Raw genomic sequence first — 23349 nt, forward strand, 5'->3', positions numbered from 1 at the left:
AAACTGCCTCTCTGGTTAACACTTATTACATTGTAACAGCTAAGGCGAAGCGCTCATCGACGTGAGTGACATTGAATTGGCCATGCCCACACGGTCACATGACCACCGAGCCACGCCTACCCAGCTGGTCATTAGGGCAGAGAACCAGTTGTTAAATTATTTGAATCCCACCACTGCTTAGAATATATAGAATAAATTTATATAAATATAAAATATAGAATAGGTTGCTGTTACTCAAATACTCCTACTTCAAGAAACTTTCTCTATTTAATTTGTCTATGAAAAAAAACCTCCTTGCCACAAATCCAGTCTCTGATGTATTCTCTTTGGGGAAAAACTCCAACCTCATCTGAAAGTTATTATTTTTACTTGACAGGAAAAAATGCATGGAGTATAATCATATCAACTCTATTTGCCCAATTAGATTAATTTTCTTTTCAGCCGTGGTTCCATTGTAATGGAATGTATAAATAACCTTGGGGAGAGAGAGGAGCAGATTCTGCGTAGGAAACAGAAAAAAGAGCCAGGAGCCCTCAGTCACTTAAAGGTCAGAGAAAGAAAATTAAGATTGCAAGATTGATGTCAGCTCTCCCCCTCCCCCGATAAACCTGACAAGAAACAAGACAAGATTACGGGTAGTCCTCGACTTACGACCACAATTGAGCCCCAGATTTCTGTTTCTCGGTGAGTTTTGCCCCATTTTACGACCTTTCTTGCCACAGTTGTTAAGTGAATCGCGGTAGTGGCTAAATTAGGTGAAGTGTTGTTCAGTGAATCCGGTTTCTCCATTGACTTTGCTTGTCAGAAGGTCACAAGAGGTGATCACAAGATCTTGGGACACTGTAACCGTCATAAATAGGAACCGGTTGCCAAGCGTCTGAATTTTGATCGCATGATCATGAGGATGCTGCAAAGGTCGATGTAACTGTGAAAAACGGTCATGAGTCACATTTTTCAGTGCCGTTGTAACTTTGAACGGTCACTAAACGAACCGTTGTAAGTCAAGGACTACCTGTATATTTCTATGTCTACCCTTTGCTACTCCAAGAGAGAATCACCTTCTAGAATCAGATATAAGTGGACCAGGTAAACTATTACCTTTATGTTGTCATCACAGCTTTCTTTCTCTAGGATGGTGTTTCTCAACTTTGGCAACTTTTGAGATGTGTGAATTTCAGCTCCCAGAATTCCCCAGTCGGCACACTGTTGGCATGGTATCTGTGGCAATTCTAGGAGTTGAAATTCACACATCTCAAAACTTGCCAAAGTTGAGAAACACTGCTCCAGAGATCTAACATGGTGAATTTAATTCTCATCTCTGTTTCTTAGCCGAGGGAGCTAGTGTTGTCTGAAGACTCTTTCCATGGTCATGTGGCCAACATGACTATATACTGAGGCACAAAGAACACTGTTACCTTCTCACTGAAGTGGTACCTATTTATCTATTCGCATTTGCATGCGAGGGTGACAGGAGCTGTAGCAAGTAGCAGGAGCTCACTTTTTTCAGTGTCATCGTAACCTTGAACAGTCACTAAAAGAACTGTTGTAAGTCGAGGATTACTTGTACTGCAAATCTCCTAGAGCAAGGGTGTCAAACTCAATTTCATTGAGGGCTGCATGAGGGTTGTGTTTGATCTCGGGGGGCCAGGGTGAGTGTGGCTAGCTCGACATCACTCGTGTCGGGGGCGCCTATGGCAGCCCAAGCGCTCTGCCAGCGAAAATGGGCTCCCGAGTTCCGTTTTCAGCTGCGACAGCCTCCTGCAACCCCTCTGCCAGTGAAAAGGGAGCTTGGGAGGGCCGCGGGCCGGTCCTTCACTGTTTCCATGGCAGCCCTGCGGGCCAGATCTAAGCACACCGTGGGCCGGATGTGGCCCACGGGCCTTGAGTTTGACACCCCTGTCCTAGAGATACCCCACAGATCACAGGATTATACTTTTCTGGTTATACTGATCTTTTTCCTACAATTCCTACCAGTGGTGGGTTTCAAATTTTTTTACTACCAGTTCTGTGGGCGTGGCATGGCTTGGTGGGCATGGCATGGCTTGGTGGGCGTGGCTTGGGAAGGATACTGTAAAATCTCCATTCCCACCTCACTCCAGGAGAAGGATTCTGTAAAATCTCCATTCCCACCTCACTCCAGGGGAAGGATTCTGTAAAATCTCCATTCCCACCTCACTCCAGGGGAAGGTTACTGCAAAATCCCCATTTCCTCCCGATCAGCTGGGACTTGGGAGGCAGAGAATAGATGGGGGTGGGGCCAGTCAGAATTTTTACTACCGGTTCTCTGAACTACTCAAAATGTCCGCTAGCGGTTCTCCAGAACTGGTTAGAACCTGCTGAAACCCACCTCTGATTCCTACCCTAAAACTGCCAATAATCTGATAGCCACAATGAGTTCTGGTTAAGCCATTCAGCCACAAAACAATTATTTCAGCACCCAGAAAACACCACAGCAATTTTCAGCAGCATCCAATACATCCAAAGTCAATGCTGCTGTTCTAATTATGATAAAGGACCCAGGCTAGGAAGCAAAAGCAATTCATAACTCTTGTCAGCTTCAAAACATGAAATGCTGGAAGGAGTTGATAGCAAAGACAAAGTGCTTAACAAAAGTTCCAGGAGCAGCAGGTAGCAAATAAGATGAAATAAAATAAAATACTTAAAAGAGTGATTTTCTTTCTTTTTGTTCATTGTGATGACTCCATGATTCATGGAAAAGAGTGTGGCAAGAGAAGATATCAGACTGATCCCATAATTTATGATTTATGGAATTAGGGAAAGTTGAGTGGCTTCATTTCTCTGCATTCTTTTGTGAAAACAAAACAACTTAGATTCAAATGTTGGAAATCTATACAGCTGTCCTCTGCTACGGTTAAAGTTCAGACTTCTTTTATATTGCAGAATAATCATTATTGTTTAGCCCCCATGCCTAAAAAGTCTAGCATTCTTGATGTGATTTGCACTCCCGAAACATGGAGGATATAGCTAAGAAGAATGTATGAGACTTACGTGAATAATGGTTAATGAACAATCTGGTTGTTTACACATCCATATTAACAATATGGTTGACCCCAGTATGTCAGTAATAGGTCTTGTCAAAAATTTTCTAAGTCAATGTACCTACTCATGATTTCCAACAAGAAGGTGACTGTTCACACAAGTGGCTTTTATTAAAGCCACTTGACCTATAGGTAGCAAGTAGTTTTCTGTTGACTTCATGTTAGCAGACTTCATTTTAAAAACAAAGGAAGCAGGGGTGAAATCCAGCAGGTTCTGACAGGTTCTGACAGGTTCTGGAGAACCGGTAGCGGAAATTTTCAGCAGTTCGGAAAACCGGTAGCGGAAATTTTGAGTAGTTCGGAGAACCCGCAAATACCACCTCTGGCTGGCCCCAGAGTGGAATGGGAATAGGGATTTTGCAGTATCCTTCCCCTGGAGTGGGGTGGGAATGGGGATTTTGCAGTATTCTTTCCCTGCCACGCCCACCAAGCCACACTACGCCCACCAAGCCACGCCCACAGAACCGGTAGTAAATATCAATCTCGGCAATTTCAGCAACTTCATAGAGAACTTGTAGCAAGAAATAAAGTTCTCCGCCTACCTGTTTTTTTCTCTAAACAATTAAAATACCCAAGAGCTCAGAAGTGGGTTTCAGCAGGTTCTGACCAGTTCTGGAGAACTGGTAGCAGAAATTTTGAGTAGTTCGGAGAACTGGTAATAAAAATTCTGACTGGCCCCGCCCCCATCTATTCTGTGCCTCCCGAGTCCCAGCTGATGGGGAGGAAATGGGGATTTTGCAGTAACCTTCCCCTGGATTGGGGAGGAAATGGAGATTTTACAGTATCCTTCTCCTGGAGTGGGCTGGAAATGAAGATTTTACAGTATCCTTCCCCTGCCACGCCCACCAAGCCATGCCACGCCCACAGAACCGGTAGTAAAAAAATTTGAAACCCACCACTGCAAGAGCTGATATAGTCTATTAACAGTGACAGCATGCGGATATCATCATAAGTAGCCACTGACAGATCTATCCTGGACCATTGTAATTTCCATTAAAACCCATTTAAGGTGGTGATCCTTTCCAAATCCTGTAGCAGAAAGTTCTATTATTCTGTTAGGAGGAGGAGCATTTTCTCTTGTCCAGATATTTTGGATTTTAGCTACAATCATTAATGGCAAAGGCTTTATGGGAGTCGTAGTCCAAAGCCTCTGAAAGATCTATGTTATCCATCTCTCAACTACCATATTTTTCGGAGTATAAGATGCACCTTTTTTCCCCCTAAAAGGGGGTGAAAATTTAGGTGCATCTCATACACCGAATGTAGCCCCGCCCACCCACTGGCCCCCACCCTTTGGCCTCTGCCTCACAGCAGTTTTTTATTTATTTATTTTATTTTATATTGGATTTCTATACCGCCCTTCTCCCTGAGGACTTAGGGCGGTGTACAGCCAGATTAAAAAACATGCAGAACAAATATTAAAAACAATTAAAAGATATATAAATTTGGCCCAATTAAAACTCATTTACCAATTAAGAACGTTTAAAACATTTAAAAACAGTTAAAAATTTCATCTTAAGCCAGCCCGGCTTGTTTAAATAAATGGGTTTTAAGGGCGCGACGGAAGGCACTGAGGTCTTGGATTCTCCTTATCTCTGGGGGGAGCTGATTCCAGAGGGTAGGTGCCCCCACAGAGAAGGCTCTCCCCCTGGGGGTCACCAGCCTACATTGTCTGGCTGATGGCACCCCGAGGAGGCCCTCTCTGTGGGAGCGCACGGGTCGATGGGAGGTCGTTGGTAGCAGCAGGCGGTCTCGAAGATAGCTAGGCCCTATGCCATGGAGCGCTTTAAAGGTGATAACCAACACCTTGAAGCGCACCCGGAAGACAACTGGGAGCCAGTTGCCTCCTTGCAAGCAAACAGCAAGAAAAAACAGCTCCTTTCAGCTTCAGCACAGCCTAATTAGTACAAGTTGATTGGATCGGCCTCCCGACTCTCAGCTGATTTGCTCTCAGCTGTTTTGCGCAAGGCTCTGCTGCTTGCTGCAAAGAGGTAAATTGCTGGAGCAGATTTTTTTTCCCCTTGTGCTTATCAAGCTATGCTGAAAACGAAAACTAAAGTAAAGCAGACTGTTTGCTGCAATGAGGCAAAATTGCTCAGAGGCAGAGGGAGATTTCTTTTTCTTCTTTTCCTAACCAAAAAAGGTAGGCGCATCTTATACTTCAAAAAATACAGTAAATATTTATTCGCCTCAAGACGCGAATCCTTTTAACCACTTCTGCTACACTTTTCAGCGCTTGCCTCAAATTCCTGCCAAATAGGTCTGTCTATGGTCGCGTAACATAAGCCCATTAAAATTGAGATATCAGACCAGTGTTTCTCAACCTTAAGATGTACGGACTTCAACTCCCAGAATTCTCCAGCCAGCATGGTGGTTGGGGAATTCTGGGAATTGAAATCCGTACGTCTTAAAGATGCTGAGGTAAAGAAACGTTTTATTTTAGACCTCTTTTATCATTCATTTGCAAATAAGCAAACCTGAACCCAGAACTAAATTAAAGGGGCAGTATTTGCGCTTTAGCAATTATGGGTAACTGTTACGACTGCCTCTTGAAAAGGCAGTGTAGTGAAACAAATCTGTACATCCCATTCATGAAAACCTCCAAGTCCCTTTACACATGGATTAGTGGAACAACATGCTGTAAAATGGTCTCAGAAAATCACGCATCGCATTAACATCTCTAGGGAATGCCCTGACAGTGAACAATCACTTTTCATTTCGTGATTTGATTTATTTCCTTTATTATTTTTACAGCAGAGCTGAGGATGAAGAATGGCAGTGATAAAAGGTTAGGAAAATACCATGTCAGCCCAGGAATCCAGATGGAAAATTTGATCATTTGGGTGCTCCCGATTAAAAGCTATGCTGTAAATAGGTCATCATGTTCAGTCAAAAAACAAAACTCATTAACCCGTAAGTAGTTTTTACCATGGAATAGCGAAACAGAATAGAAAAAAAAAGAGAGGACTTGAATTGAGTTTGGCCAGCTCACTCAACGTGATCTCTAGGGAGATTCTAGGAGTTCAAATGGAGAAATAAGCTATCTGAAAATGCATAAAAATCTTAAAGCAGTCTTGTTTTTCTTAGTTATGTGTCCCAAAGGTGCTTTTCTAAAAGGCAGCTGGAATTTCTTGGGTTTTTTTTCTTTGAAAACTTCTTGGATGAGTACTAACAACCCTGGATGAGAACTAACAACCATGACCTGGGATGATTGAGAATCTCCATAGACTCTTTAGTTATGTGGTTTAAATGTAGTTTATAAAAATTTCTTTCCTGACACACATAAAACACATGCACACAGACCACTATAAGACAGAAAGAAGGGGGAAAAAGTCAGGTTTCAAGGGAAGGCTAGAGATTCCAACAAATCGAATTGGATTCCGATTTTCCGTGCTGTAGAAATCTGAGGAAATCCACTGGATCCAGTGCCCCAATCAAGGAGAGATCCGACTTAGAAATAAGAAGAAACTTCCTAACAGTGAGGACAATTAACCAGTGGAACAGGTTGCCTCCAAAAGTTGTGGGTATTTCATCACTGGAGATTTTTCAAGAAGAGACTGGATAGCCATTTTCTGCAATGGTGTAGGATTTCCTGCTTGAGCAGGGGGTTGGACTAGAAGACCCCTGAGGTCCCTTCCAACTCTGTTATTCTGAACTTTAATAGGAAAATGGCCAATTTTAATTAGCTCCATCCTCCCCCACAATGAAACTCAGAGCTTCTTCAAAGCATAGCAGCTGAGCTCTTGTCTCCTATTCAGCCCCAATGGTAATCGAGGTAGTCTTCAACATACTCTCACAACGGGGACCAGAATTTCTATTATTAACCAAGGTGAGTTGCACTTGATTTTATAAACTTTTTGCCATGGTTATTAAGCAAAACATGTCATTAAGTGAATCCAGCTTCCACCATTAACTTTGCTTGTTGCTGGGAAGTTCACAAATGGTAATCACAGGACACTACAAATAATATACCGTATATGCTGGCTGCCAAGCATTCAATGGGGAAGCCAGATTCTCTTAACAACTATGTTATTAACTTCACCACCACAGTGATTTGGTTAACTGTGGCAAGGTAGGTCATAAAATGGGGCAAAACTCACTTAATAACTGTCTTGTTTAGCAATAGAAACTTTGGGCTCAAATGCAGTCATAAGTTAAGGACTGCTTGTATCTACATTTATGGTTAACTTGAAACCCCCATACAGACCTTTTGCATACAATGGGGAAAAATGCATTTATGAGTTGTGGTTTCAATGATTAGGAAAAAAAACTAGATAATAGAAAGAATGGGTTTTTCTTTTGCAATCACAGAGGTAAGAGATAACTTTGTACTTATGTTTGCTGCAAAGGAAATTTGAAGCGTTTATTTTTTATTCTATTTCTTTTTATTCTTTCTGCACTTTTGTCTCTTTGTTTTTCTTTTCTCTCTTTTTGGCTTTTATTATTTAGAAGTTGTTGTTCATTTTTATGTCCTTTGTAAAACTTTCAAACTTACTCCAATGAACTGAATGCTTATTTTGTTTTTCCAAATTATCACTTCCTTATTATCTCCCCGACCTCAAGCCAACAATTCTCTTTTTAATGTTTATTTCTACCGGCAGATAATGTATATATAGAAAAATGAACTCCATTAAAAACCCTCCCGGTGTAGTTAGTTTCTTTCTATAAATATTTACTCATGAAGCAGAACACACGCATCATTGTGGCTTCCTGAGAAATATCATCAGATGAGTAATGATTTTATATTAAAAATCAAACAACTTTCAAGCCTGTGGAGCGAAAAGAAAAATAATGGCAATAAGGAAATCACACAAGCAAAACTAAAGAGCTGCGGTGGCACAGTGGTTAGAGTATAGTATTGCAAGCTAACTGCCCACAGCCAGGGGTTCGATCCTGACCAGCTCAAGGTTGACTCAGCCTTCCATCCTTCCGAGGTCGGTAAAATGAGGACCCAGCGTTCTTTGGGGACCCTGTCTTGCTTAGCCACAGAAAGTTTGGGCTCCATTGTGGTCATAAGTCAAGGACTTCCCGTAATATATACGCTACAGGAAGGCAAAGCAGTTATTTCCACATATGACTTTGTAATGGACCAAGATGTGTGCTGAACAAACTTCTTCCATACAACATCACTGATGATATTACCCACTTGGGTACTAAAATGTCTGGATGGAAACAACCAAGCTCAGAGACTACCTAATTCAGAGCTGAGCTACACATATGCTCCATCTTCTATTGGTCCCTCCATATAGTTTTCTACATTAAGACCTTTCTCTCGTAGCCTCATCATCCCATGTGGAAGTAGATAAGGTTTATTTCTGTGATGACACACACAAAATCTTCATTTCATTTTCCCACACTTGTCATTAGAACCTTAGTCATGCTGGTTGCTTTTGTCATGCTGACGTTAAAACATCTACATTTCAGTTTGGGTTCCTATTTCGCATTGTCTTATACTTTCTTTAAACTGCCCTGGGAATATGACAATAGGATGACAGAAAAAACTCAGTTCTGGGCTGCATAAACAGAGGGATAGAATCAAGATCACACAAAGTGTTAATACCACTTTATAATGCCTTGGTAAGGCCACACTTGGAATATTGCATTCAGTTTTGGTCGCCACAATGTAAAAAAGATGTGGAGACTCTAGAAAGAGTGTAGAGAAGAGCAACAAAGAAGATTAGGGGACTGGAGGCTAAAACATATGAAGAACGGTTGCAGGAACTGGGTATGTCTAGTTTAATGAAAAGAAGGACTAGGGGAGACATGATAGCAATGTTCCAATATCTCAGGGGTTGCCACATAGAAGGAGTCAAACTATTCTCCAAAGCACCTGAGGGCAGGACAAGAAGCAATGGGTGGAAACCAATCAAGGAGAGAAGCAACTTAGAACTAAGGAGAAATTTCCTGACAGTGAGAACAATTAAGAAGTGGAAAAACATGCCTGCAGAAGTTGTGAATGCTCCAACACTGGAAATTTTTAAGAAGATGTTGGATAACCATTTGTCTGAAGTGGTGCAGGGTTTCCTGCCTGGGCAGGGGTTTGGACTAGAAGACCTCCAAGGTCCCTTCCAACTCTGTTATTCTAAATTAAATTCTAAACCTTTAGGGGACCGGAGGCTAAAACATATGAAGAACGGTTGCAGGAACTGGGTATGACTAATTTAATGAAAAGAAGGACTAGGGGTGACATGATAGCAGTGTTCCAATATCTCAGGGGCTGCCACAAAGAAGAGGGAGTCAAACCAGTGTTGAAATCCAATTTTTTTTTACACACCTGTGGGTGTGGCTTGGTGGGTGTGGTGTGGTTTGGTGGGTATGGCTTGGTGGGCATGGCAGGGGAAGGATATTTCAAAATCTGCATACCCACTCCACTCCAGGGGAAGGATACTGCAAAATCCCCATTCCTTCCCCACTCCTGGGGAAAGGATATTGCAAAATCTCCATTCCCACCCCACTCTGGGGCCAGCCAGAGGTGGTATTTGCCAGTTCTCTGATCTACTCAAAATTTCCGCTACCGGTTCTCCAGAACCTGTCAGAACCTGCTGAATTGCACCCCTAAACTGGGCATGACTAATTTAATGAAAAGAAGGACTAAGGGAGACATGATAGCAATGTTCCAATATCTCAGGGGTTGCCACATAGAAGGAGTCAAACTATTCTCCAAAGCACCTGAAGGCAGAACAAGAAGCAATGGGTGGAAACTAATCAAGGAGAGAAGCAACATAGAACTAAGGAGAAATTTCCTGACAGAACAATGAATCAGTGGAACAACTTGCCTCCAGAAGTTGTGAATTCTCCAGCACTGGAAATTTTTAAGAAGATGTTGGATAACCATTTGTCTGAATTGGTGTAGGGTTTCCTGACTAAGCAGGGAGTTGGACTAGAAGACCTCCAAGTCCCTTCCATCTCTGTTATTAATACTCAAGCAAAAGTCAGAATTGCAACACTATGTTAATAAACCAGTCATAAAACTGAGTTTTGTTCATTCCGTGTTTGGGGAAAATAATCCAGAGACCTTCTGACCTTTGCACAAGAGTTAATGTTGAAGAGAGTTGATTCTTAAGATGACTATAGTGAAAAGGAGTTGTATGAAGATCTAAGAGAGGTTGCAAATTGCTAAGCGCGGAGGTCGATCAGTATTGCTAACTACATGGAAAATATTAGAAATGCCTCAGGATATTTACTGGCTTTTAGTCCAATTCAGATCTCATCTGTGACCTTCTGTGACCTTTCTCCAAGCCTCCACGCCTCACTTTTCAGGAACAAAGATCAACACGTATCAAACTCAGAACGCTTCTTCATAAGGAAATAGAGATATAATGAACTTTCCTCACATTACACATTCCAGGTGTGGAACACAATGGCATCCATCATTCCTAGTCTGGATGACTGCTGAGAATTCCAGAAGGTTATTTGGTTGTCATTTGGACAGGACAATTGTGAGTGACAACTAAAATGGTTTCTTCTCTGCCGAGCTGAGGTGCTATCCACTTATGCTTGGACCAACCCCCCAAAAATATATACAGACATATCTGATGTCCTGTTGCTGATCCCTGCCTGCCTCTGGGGTCGGTGTCTATCGAGATTCTCAGTCATCCAAGTCATGGTTGTCCCAACGGTGTTTTTTTCAAGAGGCAATGGACTTTCTGTTTTTTCTTTGAAGACCTTTCGCTTCTCATCCAAGAAGCTTTGACTTGGATGAGAAGCGAAAGGTCTTCAAAGAAAAAATAAAGCCCAGTTCCAATGGAAAAGAGCACCCTTGGGAATTCTATCGTCAGTGTTTCATGCAGCCATCTGACTTCCTTCCAAGGTATTGTTGGCACAGCTTAACTCATTTTATATAGTTTCAGCAGCTGTATAGAAATATACATGAACATGCTTAAAACTGAAGAGATGAGAGTGAATTTTAGGAGGGGGACCTTCTATTCTACCACCTCTTACTATAGTTGAGAGCACAGCATCAGAAGTAAAGTGCTTCAAGTTTTTTGGGTTTTATAATCTCCCAGGATCTGAAATGCACACCTAACATTAGAACCATCGTTAAAAAGGCACAAGGAATGTTCTTCCTGCGTCAACTCAGGAAGTTCAGGCTGCTCCCAGGAGCTGTTGATACAGTTTTATGGAGGAATTATTGAGTCTGTCATATGTACTTCTGTAACTGTCTGGTTTGGTACAGCAACCAAACAGAAAAGGTACAGACTCCAACTGATAATTAGGACTGCAGGAAGAGTGACTGCAAACAGCCTACCTTCCATAAAAGACCTGCATATTGCATGGGTCAGAAGAAGGGCTGAGAAGACATCCGCAGACCCCTCACATCCAGGACATAAACTGTTTCAACTGCTCCCTTTGGGACGCCACTAACAGGGCATTGCATGCCAAAACAACTAGACACGGTGACAATTTTTTCCCTTGTGCCATCACTCTGCTGAACACCTAATCCTCACAGTACTGTATAATGTCTCTGTACATTTACCCGTGTTGTATGATTGTAGTATTGTTATTATTCTTATCTTCTGTACTACCCATTATTATTATTATTATTATTATTATTATTATTATTATTATTATTATTTATTTTATTCATTAAACATGAAACTCAGTCAACTGAACATTCAAGAATGCATCACAAATACCATTGACCTATTATTATTATTATTATTATTATTATTATTATTATTATTATTATTATTGTGTTGCTTTGCATGTACACTGATAGCTTCTTCATTGGAAACAAGCTCCTTGTGTGTCTAATCACATTTGGTCAAATATTTTTTTCTGTTTCGTTCCATTCCGTTCCGTTCCGTTCCGTTCCGTTCCGTTCCATTCCAATTCCATTCCATCTATTCTATTCCATTCCATTCCATTCCATATAGGAGAAAACACTGTCATACTAGGACAGCTAAGAACAATTGAAACCATCTACTCCCATAGGCTAGGGATGAGTGTGATGAGATGAGATGAGATGAGATGAGATGAGATGAGATGAGATGAGATGAGATGAGATGAGATGAGATGAGCCGAGATGAGACAAGATGAGATGAAGACAATGCCGTTGGGATGTGACAGGAAAAAAGAGGTGATTGGGAGGTTGTGAGAAAAGACCCCCATGGTTACAATAGCTAGTTGTGGACCATCCTGACCTTCTAGAAGTCTCAAACTCAACATTTAGGAGCGAATGGAGCTGTTATCTGTTATAATCACTGGTTCCCTAGGGGCTTAGTATTTGTAGGGATTTCTCCTCCTAAATCTCTGATGTTGCAGAAACCAGAAACTGCCGGGTTCCTTTCAGAGATAGATACGATGGTTTTATGCTGAACAGACTCTCCAACGGCTAAAGAGTTGGTTGCTTTTTTAATTGAACTATCAAAGGGCCCATAATTAGAAGATGGGACAAACATCAGCATAAATATCTCATGCAGCCGTTAGTGTTTTTCCCCATTTAATGCTGTTGCGTTCAAAGAAAGGGTAACTCCCTTTTTAGAAATATCTTTAGGCTTTGCACTCAATAGAATAGAATAGAATAGAATAGAATAGAATAGAATAGAATAGAATAGAATAGAATAGGAATTGGAAGGGACCTTGGAGGTCTTCTAGTCCAACCCCCTGCCTAGGCAGGAAACCCTACACCACTTCAGACAAATGGTTATCCGATCTCCCCTTGAGGTGCACCCGGAGGCTTCAACTGGTCCAGAATGCGGCCACGCGGGTGATTATGAGAGCGACATGGCACTCACATGTAACACCTCTCCTACGCGAGCTGCACTGGCTCCCGGTGGTCTTCCGAGTGCGCTTCAAGGTATTGGTTCTTACTTTTAAAGTGCTCCATGTCTTAGGTCCTGGGTACCTACGAGACCACCTTCTGCAACCGATAACCTCCCACCAACCAGTATGCTCCCACAGAGTGGGCCTCCTCAGGGTGCCGTCAGTAAAGCAATGTCGACTGGTGGTTCCCAGGGAGAGAGCCTTCTCTGTGGGGGCACCTACCCTTTGGAACAGGATACCCCCAGGGATATGACTTTCCGTCGTGCACTGAAGACCTTTCTGTTTCACCAAGCCGGGCTGGCATAAATTTTCAAATTGTCTAAATTCTATGCTGAGGATCTTAACTGATGAGATGAATTGGTTTAATTATTTTAAATTGTTTTTATTTCACATTATATGTATGTTATTCTGACTGTTCACCGCCCTGAGTCCTTCGGGAGAAGGGCGGTATAAAAATTAAATAAATAAATAAATAAATAAATAAATAAATAAATAAATAAATAAATAAATAAATAAGTAGTAGTAGTAGTAGTAGTAGTAGTAATAATAATGATGATGATGATGATGATGATAATAATAATAATAATAATAATAATAATAATAATAATAATAATAATAATAATAATAATAATAATCTCTTCTTAAAAACTTCCAGTGTTGGAGAATTCACAGCTTCTGGAGGCAAGTTGTTCCACTGATTAATTGTTCTCACTGTCAGGGAAATTTCTCCTTAGTTCTAGGTTGCTTCTCTCCTTGATTAGTTTCCACCCGTTACTTCTTGTCCTGCCCTCAGGTGTTTTGGAGAATAGTTTGACTCCCTCTTCTTTGAGGCAACCCCTGAGATATTGGAAGACTGCTATCATGTCTCCCCCAGTCCTTCTCTTCATTAAACTAGACATACCCAGTTCCTGCAACCGTTCTTTATATGTTTTAGCCTCCAGTCCCCTAATCTTCTTTGTTGCTCTTCTCTGCACTCTTTCTAGAGTCTCCACATCTTTTTTACATCGTGGCGACCAAAACTGGATGCAGTATTCCAAGTATGGCCTTACCAAGGCATTATAAAGTGGTATTAACCCTTCACGTGATCTTGATTCTATCCCTCTGTTGATGCAGATAGGCACCCCAGAAGAAAGGCGAGGAGATCGCTGGCTGTTCTCAAGCCCGTTTCCCTTTTCTCTGCAGTCTCTATTTTCTTCTCACGGAGCCCAAAATTCCTTACAGGTTTCATTTATATAATCTCTCAAAAGTTCCTTTCTCTTTGGGAGCTGAATACACCACACACTGACCCATAAGAGTTATCACCTGTTTCCATAACAACACAGAAAAATTATCATTATGTGTCACAGAAGGCAACTAATATTTCGGTTTCTTACCCACGTAGCTGCTTAAAAAATTGGAAATGATTATCACCTAGCTCTGACTTGCTCCTGACCAACTACAATGCGCCTTAAACCAGAGATGGGAAAGTAGACAAGGGCCCAATTTAACGGGGAGGGGGATGACACAATCAACACCCTCATTAACAACTAAAAGCTACATACAACCAGGAACCATATAAATACAATATATAGAACAGCAAAGGAGAACCTCCGGATTTTACTCCACTTATCGTTGCAGAGTATAGGGAGCTCTGCTTGCCTCTGTTTCAAGGCCACTGAGCCAGCGCTGTCCAAAGACATGCCCACGGTCATGTGGGCAGCATGACATCATGGAGCACTGTTACCTTCCCACCGAAATGGTACCTATTTATCTACTCACATTTGCATGTTTTCGAACTGCTAGGTTGAAAGCAGCCAGGGCGAGGACGGGAGCTTACCCATTACATGGCGCTCAGGTCTTGAACCTGGACTGCTGGCTTTCTAGCCAAAAAGCCCAGTGTCTTAACCACTGAACTATCACATAGTTCACATAGAACAGTACACATATTCTGGAAGAGAGAAGTTCCCTGAGGATGGGCTCCAGCACAAGTTTGAAAGCTTTGAAAAATAAACCTTTGGTACCGGGGACCTACTCAGATTGGATCCTGCAACATTATCCAGGGACGTGTATATTTTTTACGGATGACAAATGTTCACATACTTAGAACTAAGGAGAAATTTCCTGACAGTTAGAACAATTGATCAGTGGAACAATTTGTCTCCAGAAGTTGTGAATACTCCAGCACTGGAAGTTTTTAAGAAGAGATTGGGTAACCATTTGTCTGAAATGTTATACGTTTTTCTGCCTAAGCAGGGGGTTGGACTAGAAGACCTCCAAGGTCCCTTCTAACTCTGTTGTTCTGTTCTGTTCTGTTCTGTTCTGTTCTGTTCTGTTCTGTTCTACTCTATTCTATAGAGAACTTATTGTTTGAATGATGTTAAGCCTATTTCAAAGCTTAGGATTCAACATTTGTGTACTTCCTGCCTTAAAACAGCAGGAAATCATGTCTCCAATGTTCAGTCACCAGGGAAGGTTGGTATAGCTGCATAAAACAGGACTGAATCTTAACATGTCCCACGAACTGCTAGTTGCCCCAATCTGACTTAAAAGCCTAATAAAATGATTGCCAGTTCCAGTGTCAAATTCTGGCAGAGTATCATCTCTCAGAACTAAAACTTGCAGGAGCAGATTAAATATTTATTCGGTCCAGAAGTTTGTTCCTAAAAGTCAAACACATATGTGATTTTAAAAAAACAACAACATGTCCACCTGCCCTTTTGATGGGTGATTTCTTATTTTGTTGTGCAGACTAGGACTTTACTTACAACCAGCTCTTGAGTTCAATACAGATAGTCCTCAACTTACAACCACAATCGAGCCACAAATGTATGTTGCTAACGGAGAAATCTGTTAAGGGCCCCATTTTGCAACTTTTCTCGCCACATTTGTGTTAAGTGAATCACTGCACTTCTTAAATTAGTCGCCCTGTTGTTAAGTGAATCTGGTTTCCCCTTTTGACTTTGCTTGTCAGAAGGTCACAAAAGGGGATTAACATGAGTCTGGGACACTGCAACCGTCATAAATATGAGTCAGTTATCAAGCATCCGAATGTAAACCACGTGACCATGAGGATGCTGCAATGGTCATAAGTGTGAAAAAAATGGTCGTAAGTCACATTTTTCAGTGCCGTTGTAACTTTGAACGGTCACTAAATGAACTGTTGTAAGTTGAGGGCTCTCTGTACAGGTGTTCTGCCCCAGCTACGGACCCCAAAGAACGGAGCACACACAAACTCTATACAAAGCTTATTTTACTCAAATAACTTAGTCTTTATCATTCAAAGGCTGTTAATGAACTGTCTTAACAGCCTACCAGAATTCTAAGATGAGGTAATCACAGTCTTACTAGAGTTGGCAGAAAGCCCAGAAACAATTTTGCAGAGAATCCAGACGCGAAGGAGATTGAACTAAAGTTGTTCCCTACAGCTTGCTGCAAGTGGCATTCCTCCTTAAATAGGCTAAGGGAGTGGCCAATTAGCCCCAAGCCTTACTCTCGAGGAGACCTCCTCCTGAGGAGCCACTCCTGCCTTTTGGCAGCTCTGCGCGCCCGTGCATTGAGAAGGGGCTCCTCCTCTTCGTCCTCTTCACTTAAAGAGCTTCTGGAGGTTCTGAAGGCCCTGGCTGAATCCCTGCCTCTGGCACCACATCTTCTCCAGCCTCCTCACTGTCCGACTCGAGCACCAGCTGCACAGGCTGCTGGCGCACCACCACACCAGCCTCCTCGTTGTCGGAATCAGCTACAATCTGCACAGGCTGCTGACGGGCCACAACAACAGGACGTTTTCTGATGGATAGCCTGCAAGGAGATGTCTAAAAGGAGATAGCAACCATGGCAACACAATTAAAGACTGAGGCATGATCACACTAGAGTGGCCGCCATCTTGATTTTTTTTATGCTGCCCTGGAGGAATTATGACCTAAGCAATCCTAGGATTTGACTGGATGAGGAACCTTGAAAGAATGAAGCTTCTCGAATTCAGGTAGTCCTCGACTCACCACCATTTGTTGAGCGACTGTCTGAAGTTATAAGTCCACTAAAAAAGTGACTTACAACTGTTTTTCCCATTTACGCCCATTGCCGCATTCCCATGGTCACCTGATCAAAATTCGGATGCTTGGCAATGGATTCATATTTGTGACGGTTGCCATGTCCTGGGGCCACGTGATCCCCTTTTGCGACCTTCTGAGAAGGGAAGTCGATGGGGATGCCAGATTCATTTAACAACCATGTGACTCACTTAACAACTGCAGGGATTCACTTAACACAAATGTGGCGAGAAAAGTTGCAAAATGGGGCACTTAACAAATTTCTCCATTAGCAACATACATTTGTGGCTCGATTGTGGTTGTAAGTTGAGGACTATCTGTATTGAACTCAAGAGCTGGTTGTAAGTAAAGTCCTAGTCTGCACAACAAAATAAGAAATCACCCATCAAAAGGGCAGGTGGACCGTGGCAAGAAAGGTCATAAAACGGGGCCAAACTCACTCAACAACTGTCTCGCTTAGCAACAGAAATTTTGGACTCAATTGCGACCATAAGTCAAGGACTACGACTTGCAGTGTTTTTTCAACCTTGGCAATTTTAACATGCATGTTTTTCAACTTGCAAAATTCCCCAAGCCAGCACGGCTGGTAGGAGAATTCTGGGAGTTGAAGTCCACATATCTTAACATTGCCAAGGTTGCACACATGGTGCTGGAAGAACAGGAGATATGATGAAAAAGAAGAGCAATAAGAACATAACCAAAGTTGTGCCATAATACACGAGAGGGCAACTTCTTAAAACAAGTTCTTGTGAGTTGAATAAGTGTACATTTCCTCTAACCTCCATTTATATATATATATATATATATATATATATATTTTAATTTGATTTATATGCCGCCCTTCTCCGGAGACTCAGGGCGGCTTACAATGCGCTAAGCAATATTTGTGCAAGAAGAAGAAGAAATTCCTTTTGTAGAAGCTGCCTAGCTTTGCTGTTTGAAATCAAGTTTCTACTTGGGGATGGCATTGGTTGCACAGCATTTCTAAGCCTGGGATAATATTTGTTTGTTTTTTCTTCTGCTCTATTGCAGGCATCAGCTATATAAAAAACAAGCCTATTGTGTACATGCACCACAATTATCTTAAGTTGCAAAAGACACAGATATATTCCATCGACAAAAAAAAAGAGAAGAAAATCTTCACAGGGAGCAGAATGGAAGCACAAAGTATGAGGCACACATTTAGAACGACTCCCTTGGACCTTAAAGCAAAAACAGCCCACGGTTTCTTCATTTGGAGGAGCCATTTATAAGTAGTGAGTTTTATGTTTAAGAACTGGCAACAGCTTCTGTGCACAAGCCTGAACAATTAGCTCTTCTCCCTGCTTTTTTCTTTTCATCCTAAATCTATCCCCTCTTATGCAGTTACAGTAATAGTAACAGAGTTGGAAGCAGGGTGGATAAAAATCAATGATTTTTTTAAAAAAATCAAAAAAAAAATCAGATTTTTTTATTTAAATCGGATTTTTTTGATTTGTATCGAATTTATTTTAATAAAAAACTTTTGGGGTAAAAATCTATCGTAAGATAGTTTTCTATTTAAGATACATAAATAATTTAGTTTATTCAGCATGAAATGGAGCTTAGTTATGTAGCATGAGGCTGTATATTCTGCAACACTGGGACTATCGGTGAGTCAACAGTGGGTCAAAGGAGTAGCAGAGATGACAGTTGCTCTTTAAAAATTATGATTTAAATCGAGTTGATTTAAATCAAGCCTTTTTACTAGTGGTTTAAATCATGATTTAAATTGTGATTTAAATCAACTTGATTTAAATCAAATCCACCCTGGTTGGAAGGGACCTTTGAGGTCATCTAGTCCAGCCCTCTACTCACACAGGAGATGCAAGGTCCTCGGAGAACAAATAATTCCTTGCAGACAAGGAATCACCATCACAGAATGTATGTATGTATGTATGAATGTATGTATGTATGTACAGTAGTAGCCAAAATTGTGGAAACCTTTTGGGAAAAGTGTCTTTTCTAAAACTGGCTAATTAATACCATTTTTAGGGGGGAGTAGTACCATAAAATTATATATCCATGGAAAGATAATTTAATCAAGAATGTACTGCAATCACTTTTATGAAGGATTTGCTATTAGAATAGCAGTTACAGTATACAGAAGAAAAGTGAAACACGTAGAAAAAACGAGATATACAAAAATTATCACCATAGAAAAAATGAGATATACAAAAATTATCATCGTGTCAGTTAATACTTAGTTGGGTAACCTTTAGCATGAATGACGGCCTTACGACGTCTTCCCATGGAGTGAACCAAGTCTTTTAGTTCTGCAGCTGTTATAATGTGAAACCAAGATTGAATGATGGCTTCTATTAACTGGGTTTTATTGCTGGGTCGCTTCTGACTAACAAGTTTCTTTAGTCGACTCCATAGATTTTCAATTGGGTTAAGGTCTGGGCTATTCCCAGGCCATTTCAGCAGTGGAATAGGATTATCTTGAAACTCCAAAAAAAAGTGGTGTTATCAGCCATCAAACCTCAAAAATATACTTTTCCCGAAAGGTTTCCACAATTTTGGCCACTGCTGTATGTATGTATGTATGTATGTATGTATGTATCCTTCATTCATTCGTTCATTCGTTCATTCATTCATTCATTCATTCATTCATTCATTCATTCATTCATTCATTCATTCAATAAACCACCCAGAGGTTTAGGGAGTTTGGCATTCACCAAATTGGATGGATGGATGGGTGGGTGGGTGGACAGACGGACGGACGGATGGACACACTATGCCACAGCACCAAATGTGGAAAGAATTTCAGAATCAGTAAAACAGAATATTTGTAGATCGAGGTTGAAATGAGAGATCCTTGCTGCTTTAGAAATTTAGAACTTTAAATATGCAACCTACAATTCAACGGTGGGCCCAGGACTTAAAATTATATCCATCATATAGAAACTATTTTGAGAAATAAAAAATAAATAAATAAACCACCATTCCATCTAATACTACAAGACATAGCTGATATCCTATATTGGATTTTTCAAACCAACATGTGTTGAGAAGTCTTTGTCCCTAATCCTTAGCCCTAATGGGCAGATGAAATCCCCCCAAACACACGGCATCGTGGCTTGTTACCCTATTTCCCCCAAAATAAGACATCCCCTGATAATAAGCCCAATCAGGCTTTTGAGCGCATGGCAATAAGGCCAAGCGCTTATTTCAGGGTTCAAAAAAATATAAGACAGGGTCTTATTTTCAGGGAAACACGGTACATGCAAACTAGGTTTCGATGTCCATTGCACTACATTTCTGTGTCATATACACACATGCACTCCTGCCAGACAGATCCTAAGATGCTCTAGGATGAGAATGGAAAAGCTGGCCTTGAAAGGCAGGCTAAAGATAAATCAAAAGAACGAAAGAGCATGGCTGATTTTTCATATTATGACAGCAGCTGGCTAGAGTCAGCCTGAGTAATCATTCTGGTCAATGCACAACATGATGTACTAAGTACTGATTCCCCAATCCTATGTAACTGGAACGAGAAACATTCTCACCTTGAGGCTTTCCGGACTCTGGCTTTTTCGAAAGAAAACCGAGGTTGCTCGGTTAGGTCATATGTCCGTGTGGTTGGCTCTGCAGACACCCCTTCCTTCGCACCCCTTCTCCTGTTGCTGCCTGCCGCCTGGCTGGCTCTGGGTGTCTCTGTAAGGCTGGGGAAAAGGAAAGGATTTGTCCCTTGAGTGACCACGACATCTTGTAGTTTGTTCAGCTGGACGCATTTACACTTCAGCTCTTCGGTAAGGTCTCCGATGGTCTTCGTTTGCTTGGCGAGCTGCTCCTGAAGCTCTAAGATGTGATAGCTCCTCTCGTGTAGCTCTTCTTCCTGCCTCTTCAGTTCTTTCTCAAGCTCCCAAATCTTGTTTCTGAGAAGGTCTGCAGCTCCTGTGATCGTGCTGATGCTCAACCCCGGGTCTTTCAGGACTTTGCCGCAACTGGAACAACCGAAAGGACAGCTTCCGACGTGGCTGACCGACCTCCGCAGGTACCTGGGTTTCACCGAACCATTTCCCATTGGGGCTGGTGACCTAGGCAAAGGAAACAAGATCAAACCAAGTGACAATGTTGTACAAAACGGTGAGGGTGTCATGGGAACAATCAGCACCTAGACTGGGCAGCCGTTGATCCAGGATGATATAAGGTCTCCTGCCTTGAGCAGAGGGTTGGACTAAATGACCTTGAAGGTCCCTGTGATTCTGTGAAAGATTTTTTCTAAATTATCTATCTATCTATCTATCTATCTATCTATCTATCTATCTATCTATCTATCTATCTATCTATCTATCTATCTATCTATCCTGTTTCCCCCAGAAAATGAATCCTAGCATGATTTTTCAGGATGCTCGTAATATAAGCTCTACCCCCAGTTGTCAACCACATGGGTGCATTTAGTACCGTATTTTCCCTAAAATAAGACCTAACCAGGAAATAAGCCCTAATGTGTCTTTTGGAGCAAAAATTAATATAAGACCCGGTCTTATTTTCGGGGAAACATGATATCTCTCTCTCCCTCCCTCCCTCCCTCCCTCCCTCCCTCCCTCCCTCCCTCCATCCATCCATCTATCTATCTATCTATCTATCTATCTATCTATCTATCTATCTATCTATCTATCTAATCTATCTAAAGTCCTAGTATGGTTTTTCAGGATGCTTGTAATATAAGCTCTACCCCCCAAAATAAGCCCCACTTGTCAGCCATATGGGTGCATTTAGTACCGTATTTTCCCCCAAATAAGACCTAACCAGGAAATAAGCCCTAATGTGTCTTTTGGAGCAAAAATTAATATAAGACCCGGTCTTATTTTCGGGGAAACATGATATCTCTCTCCCTCCCTCCCTCCCTCCCTCTATATCTATCTATCTATCTATCTATCTATCTATCTATCTATCTATCTATCTATCTATCATCATCTATCTACATTACTTTTTAAGAATTCAGTACTATAGAAGTTAATAATTACAAGTAACTTTGCCCATGACTGTTAGTAAAATAAATAAATGCAATGTGAGAAAGCTTGTTTGGCAGAGGAAAAAAAAATCCAATAAATACTATCAAGTTAACAGCAAGGAAATAAAAGAATTCTCTATAATGAGAAAAGCTCCTGTTCCAGTGAATCAGCCAATATATACCATGTCTATATGTATGTTTCTTTGTTTTATTTGTATCCCACATTTACTGTTTTTACAATTAACTCAAGGTGGAAAATATATCCAGCACGCCTTCCTCCTCTTCTTTTCCCCACAACGATCCTGTGAGGTGGGTTGGGCTGAAAAAAAGGGACTGGCCCAAAGTTATCCAGCTGGCTTTCATGGCTAAGGTGGGACTAGAACTCACAATCTCCTGGTGATTGACCCAAAATCACTCAGCCGTATTTCATGCCAAAGGTGGGACTTTGGTGATTGGCTCAAAGTCACCTAGTTGGCTTTCGTGACTAAGGCAAGTCTTGAACTCATGGCTTCTTGTTTTCTAGCTGGGTGCCTTTAACTAACTGGCAGAATATTTGTTTTTGCCAACCACTTCAAACCAAAATCCTATGCAAATTGTTATTACAGTTTTCTCATACTCAGACTTAAAATTCTAAACTCAGATAATTGGCAGAAAACCAAACCAAAATTTAGAAATCTAGGACTGGAGAGGTGAGCTGAGGAAAGAAACCGTTTCCTTAATCCTTGTCAAAGAGCTGAAATTTTTCAAGGGGAAAATGAACATAAATTTGCACATCACACAGGGTTTTTTTAAAAAAAAAAAAAAAAAGACAAAAACTGGGAAATCTCTGCAAATCAACAGAGCATTTTGCAAACCAAACCAACAGAGAGACAGAGATGCCAAAGTACTCAAACAGCCAGGTGTTTGTTCCCACCCACCCAGTAATTCCTACCAATTTTGCCACCAAAGGATTTTCTTCATGCTGCTTCAATCTCATTTATTGTTCAGTGCTTTCGCAGGCTCAACACATCTTGGCATCATGCAAGTTTAAAAGTCTTTTTTGACAGGGTATTTTTAGCGAGCAAAGCAACCTGGACAAAAATGAAACAATTCATAGATTATGTCCGCAGCATGGAGAAATCCTCAGATGTTGTGTGAATTGTTTTGTTTTTTTTTCCCCACATGGCTAACATTTACTACTGCCTTCCATTGAGGACCTGTATACTTCACGAGTCAAAAAGAGGGCTGTGAAAATATCTACAGATCCCTCACATCCTGGACATAAATTGTTTCAACTTCTACCCGCAAAACGACATTATAGAGCATTGTACACCAGAACAACTAGACACAAGGACAGTTTTCCCCACATGCCATCGCTCTATTAAACAACTAATTCCCACAACACTGTCAAATTAACTACTAACACTATAGTACTATTCTTCTTCTCATCCTTCCTATTAACTATCTCCTTCTACTTATGACTATAATCTTGTTGCTTGTATCTTTATGATTTATATTGTTTTAGTTTCCTAGTATGATT

The 23349-nt window shown here is 41.2% G+C and overlaps 1 protein-coding gene across 1 annotated transcript in view; it reads right to left on the bottom strand.

The window, feature by feature from the left end:
- PRKG2 (protein kinase cGMP-dependent 2) overlaps positions 1-23349 on the bottom strand; it is a 97792-nt gene that overhangs the window by 68866 nt on the left and 5577 nt on the right. Inside the window, exon 2 of the mRNA XM_034431197.3 lies at positions 20380-20910. Within this exon, the coding sequence (XP_034287088.1) occupies positions 20380-20897 (518 nt within the window). The 5' untranslated portion in view covers positions 20898-20910. The remainder of the gene's footprint in view (positions 1-20379; positions 20911-23349) is intronic.

The sequence above is a fragment of the Pantherophis guttatus genome, chromosome 8 (genome assembly GCF_059756535.1).
Source record: "Pantherophis guttatus breed Tessera chromosome 8, ASM5975653v1, whole genome shotgun sequence".
In the NCBI taxonomy this organism is placed as follows: domain Eukaryota; kingdom Metazoa; phylum Chordata; class Lepidosauria; order Squamata; family Colubridae; genus Pantherophis; species Pantherophis guttatus.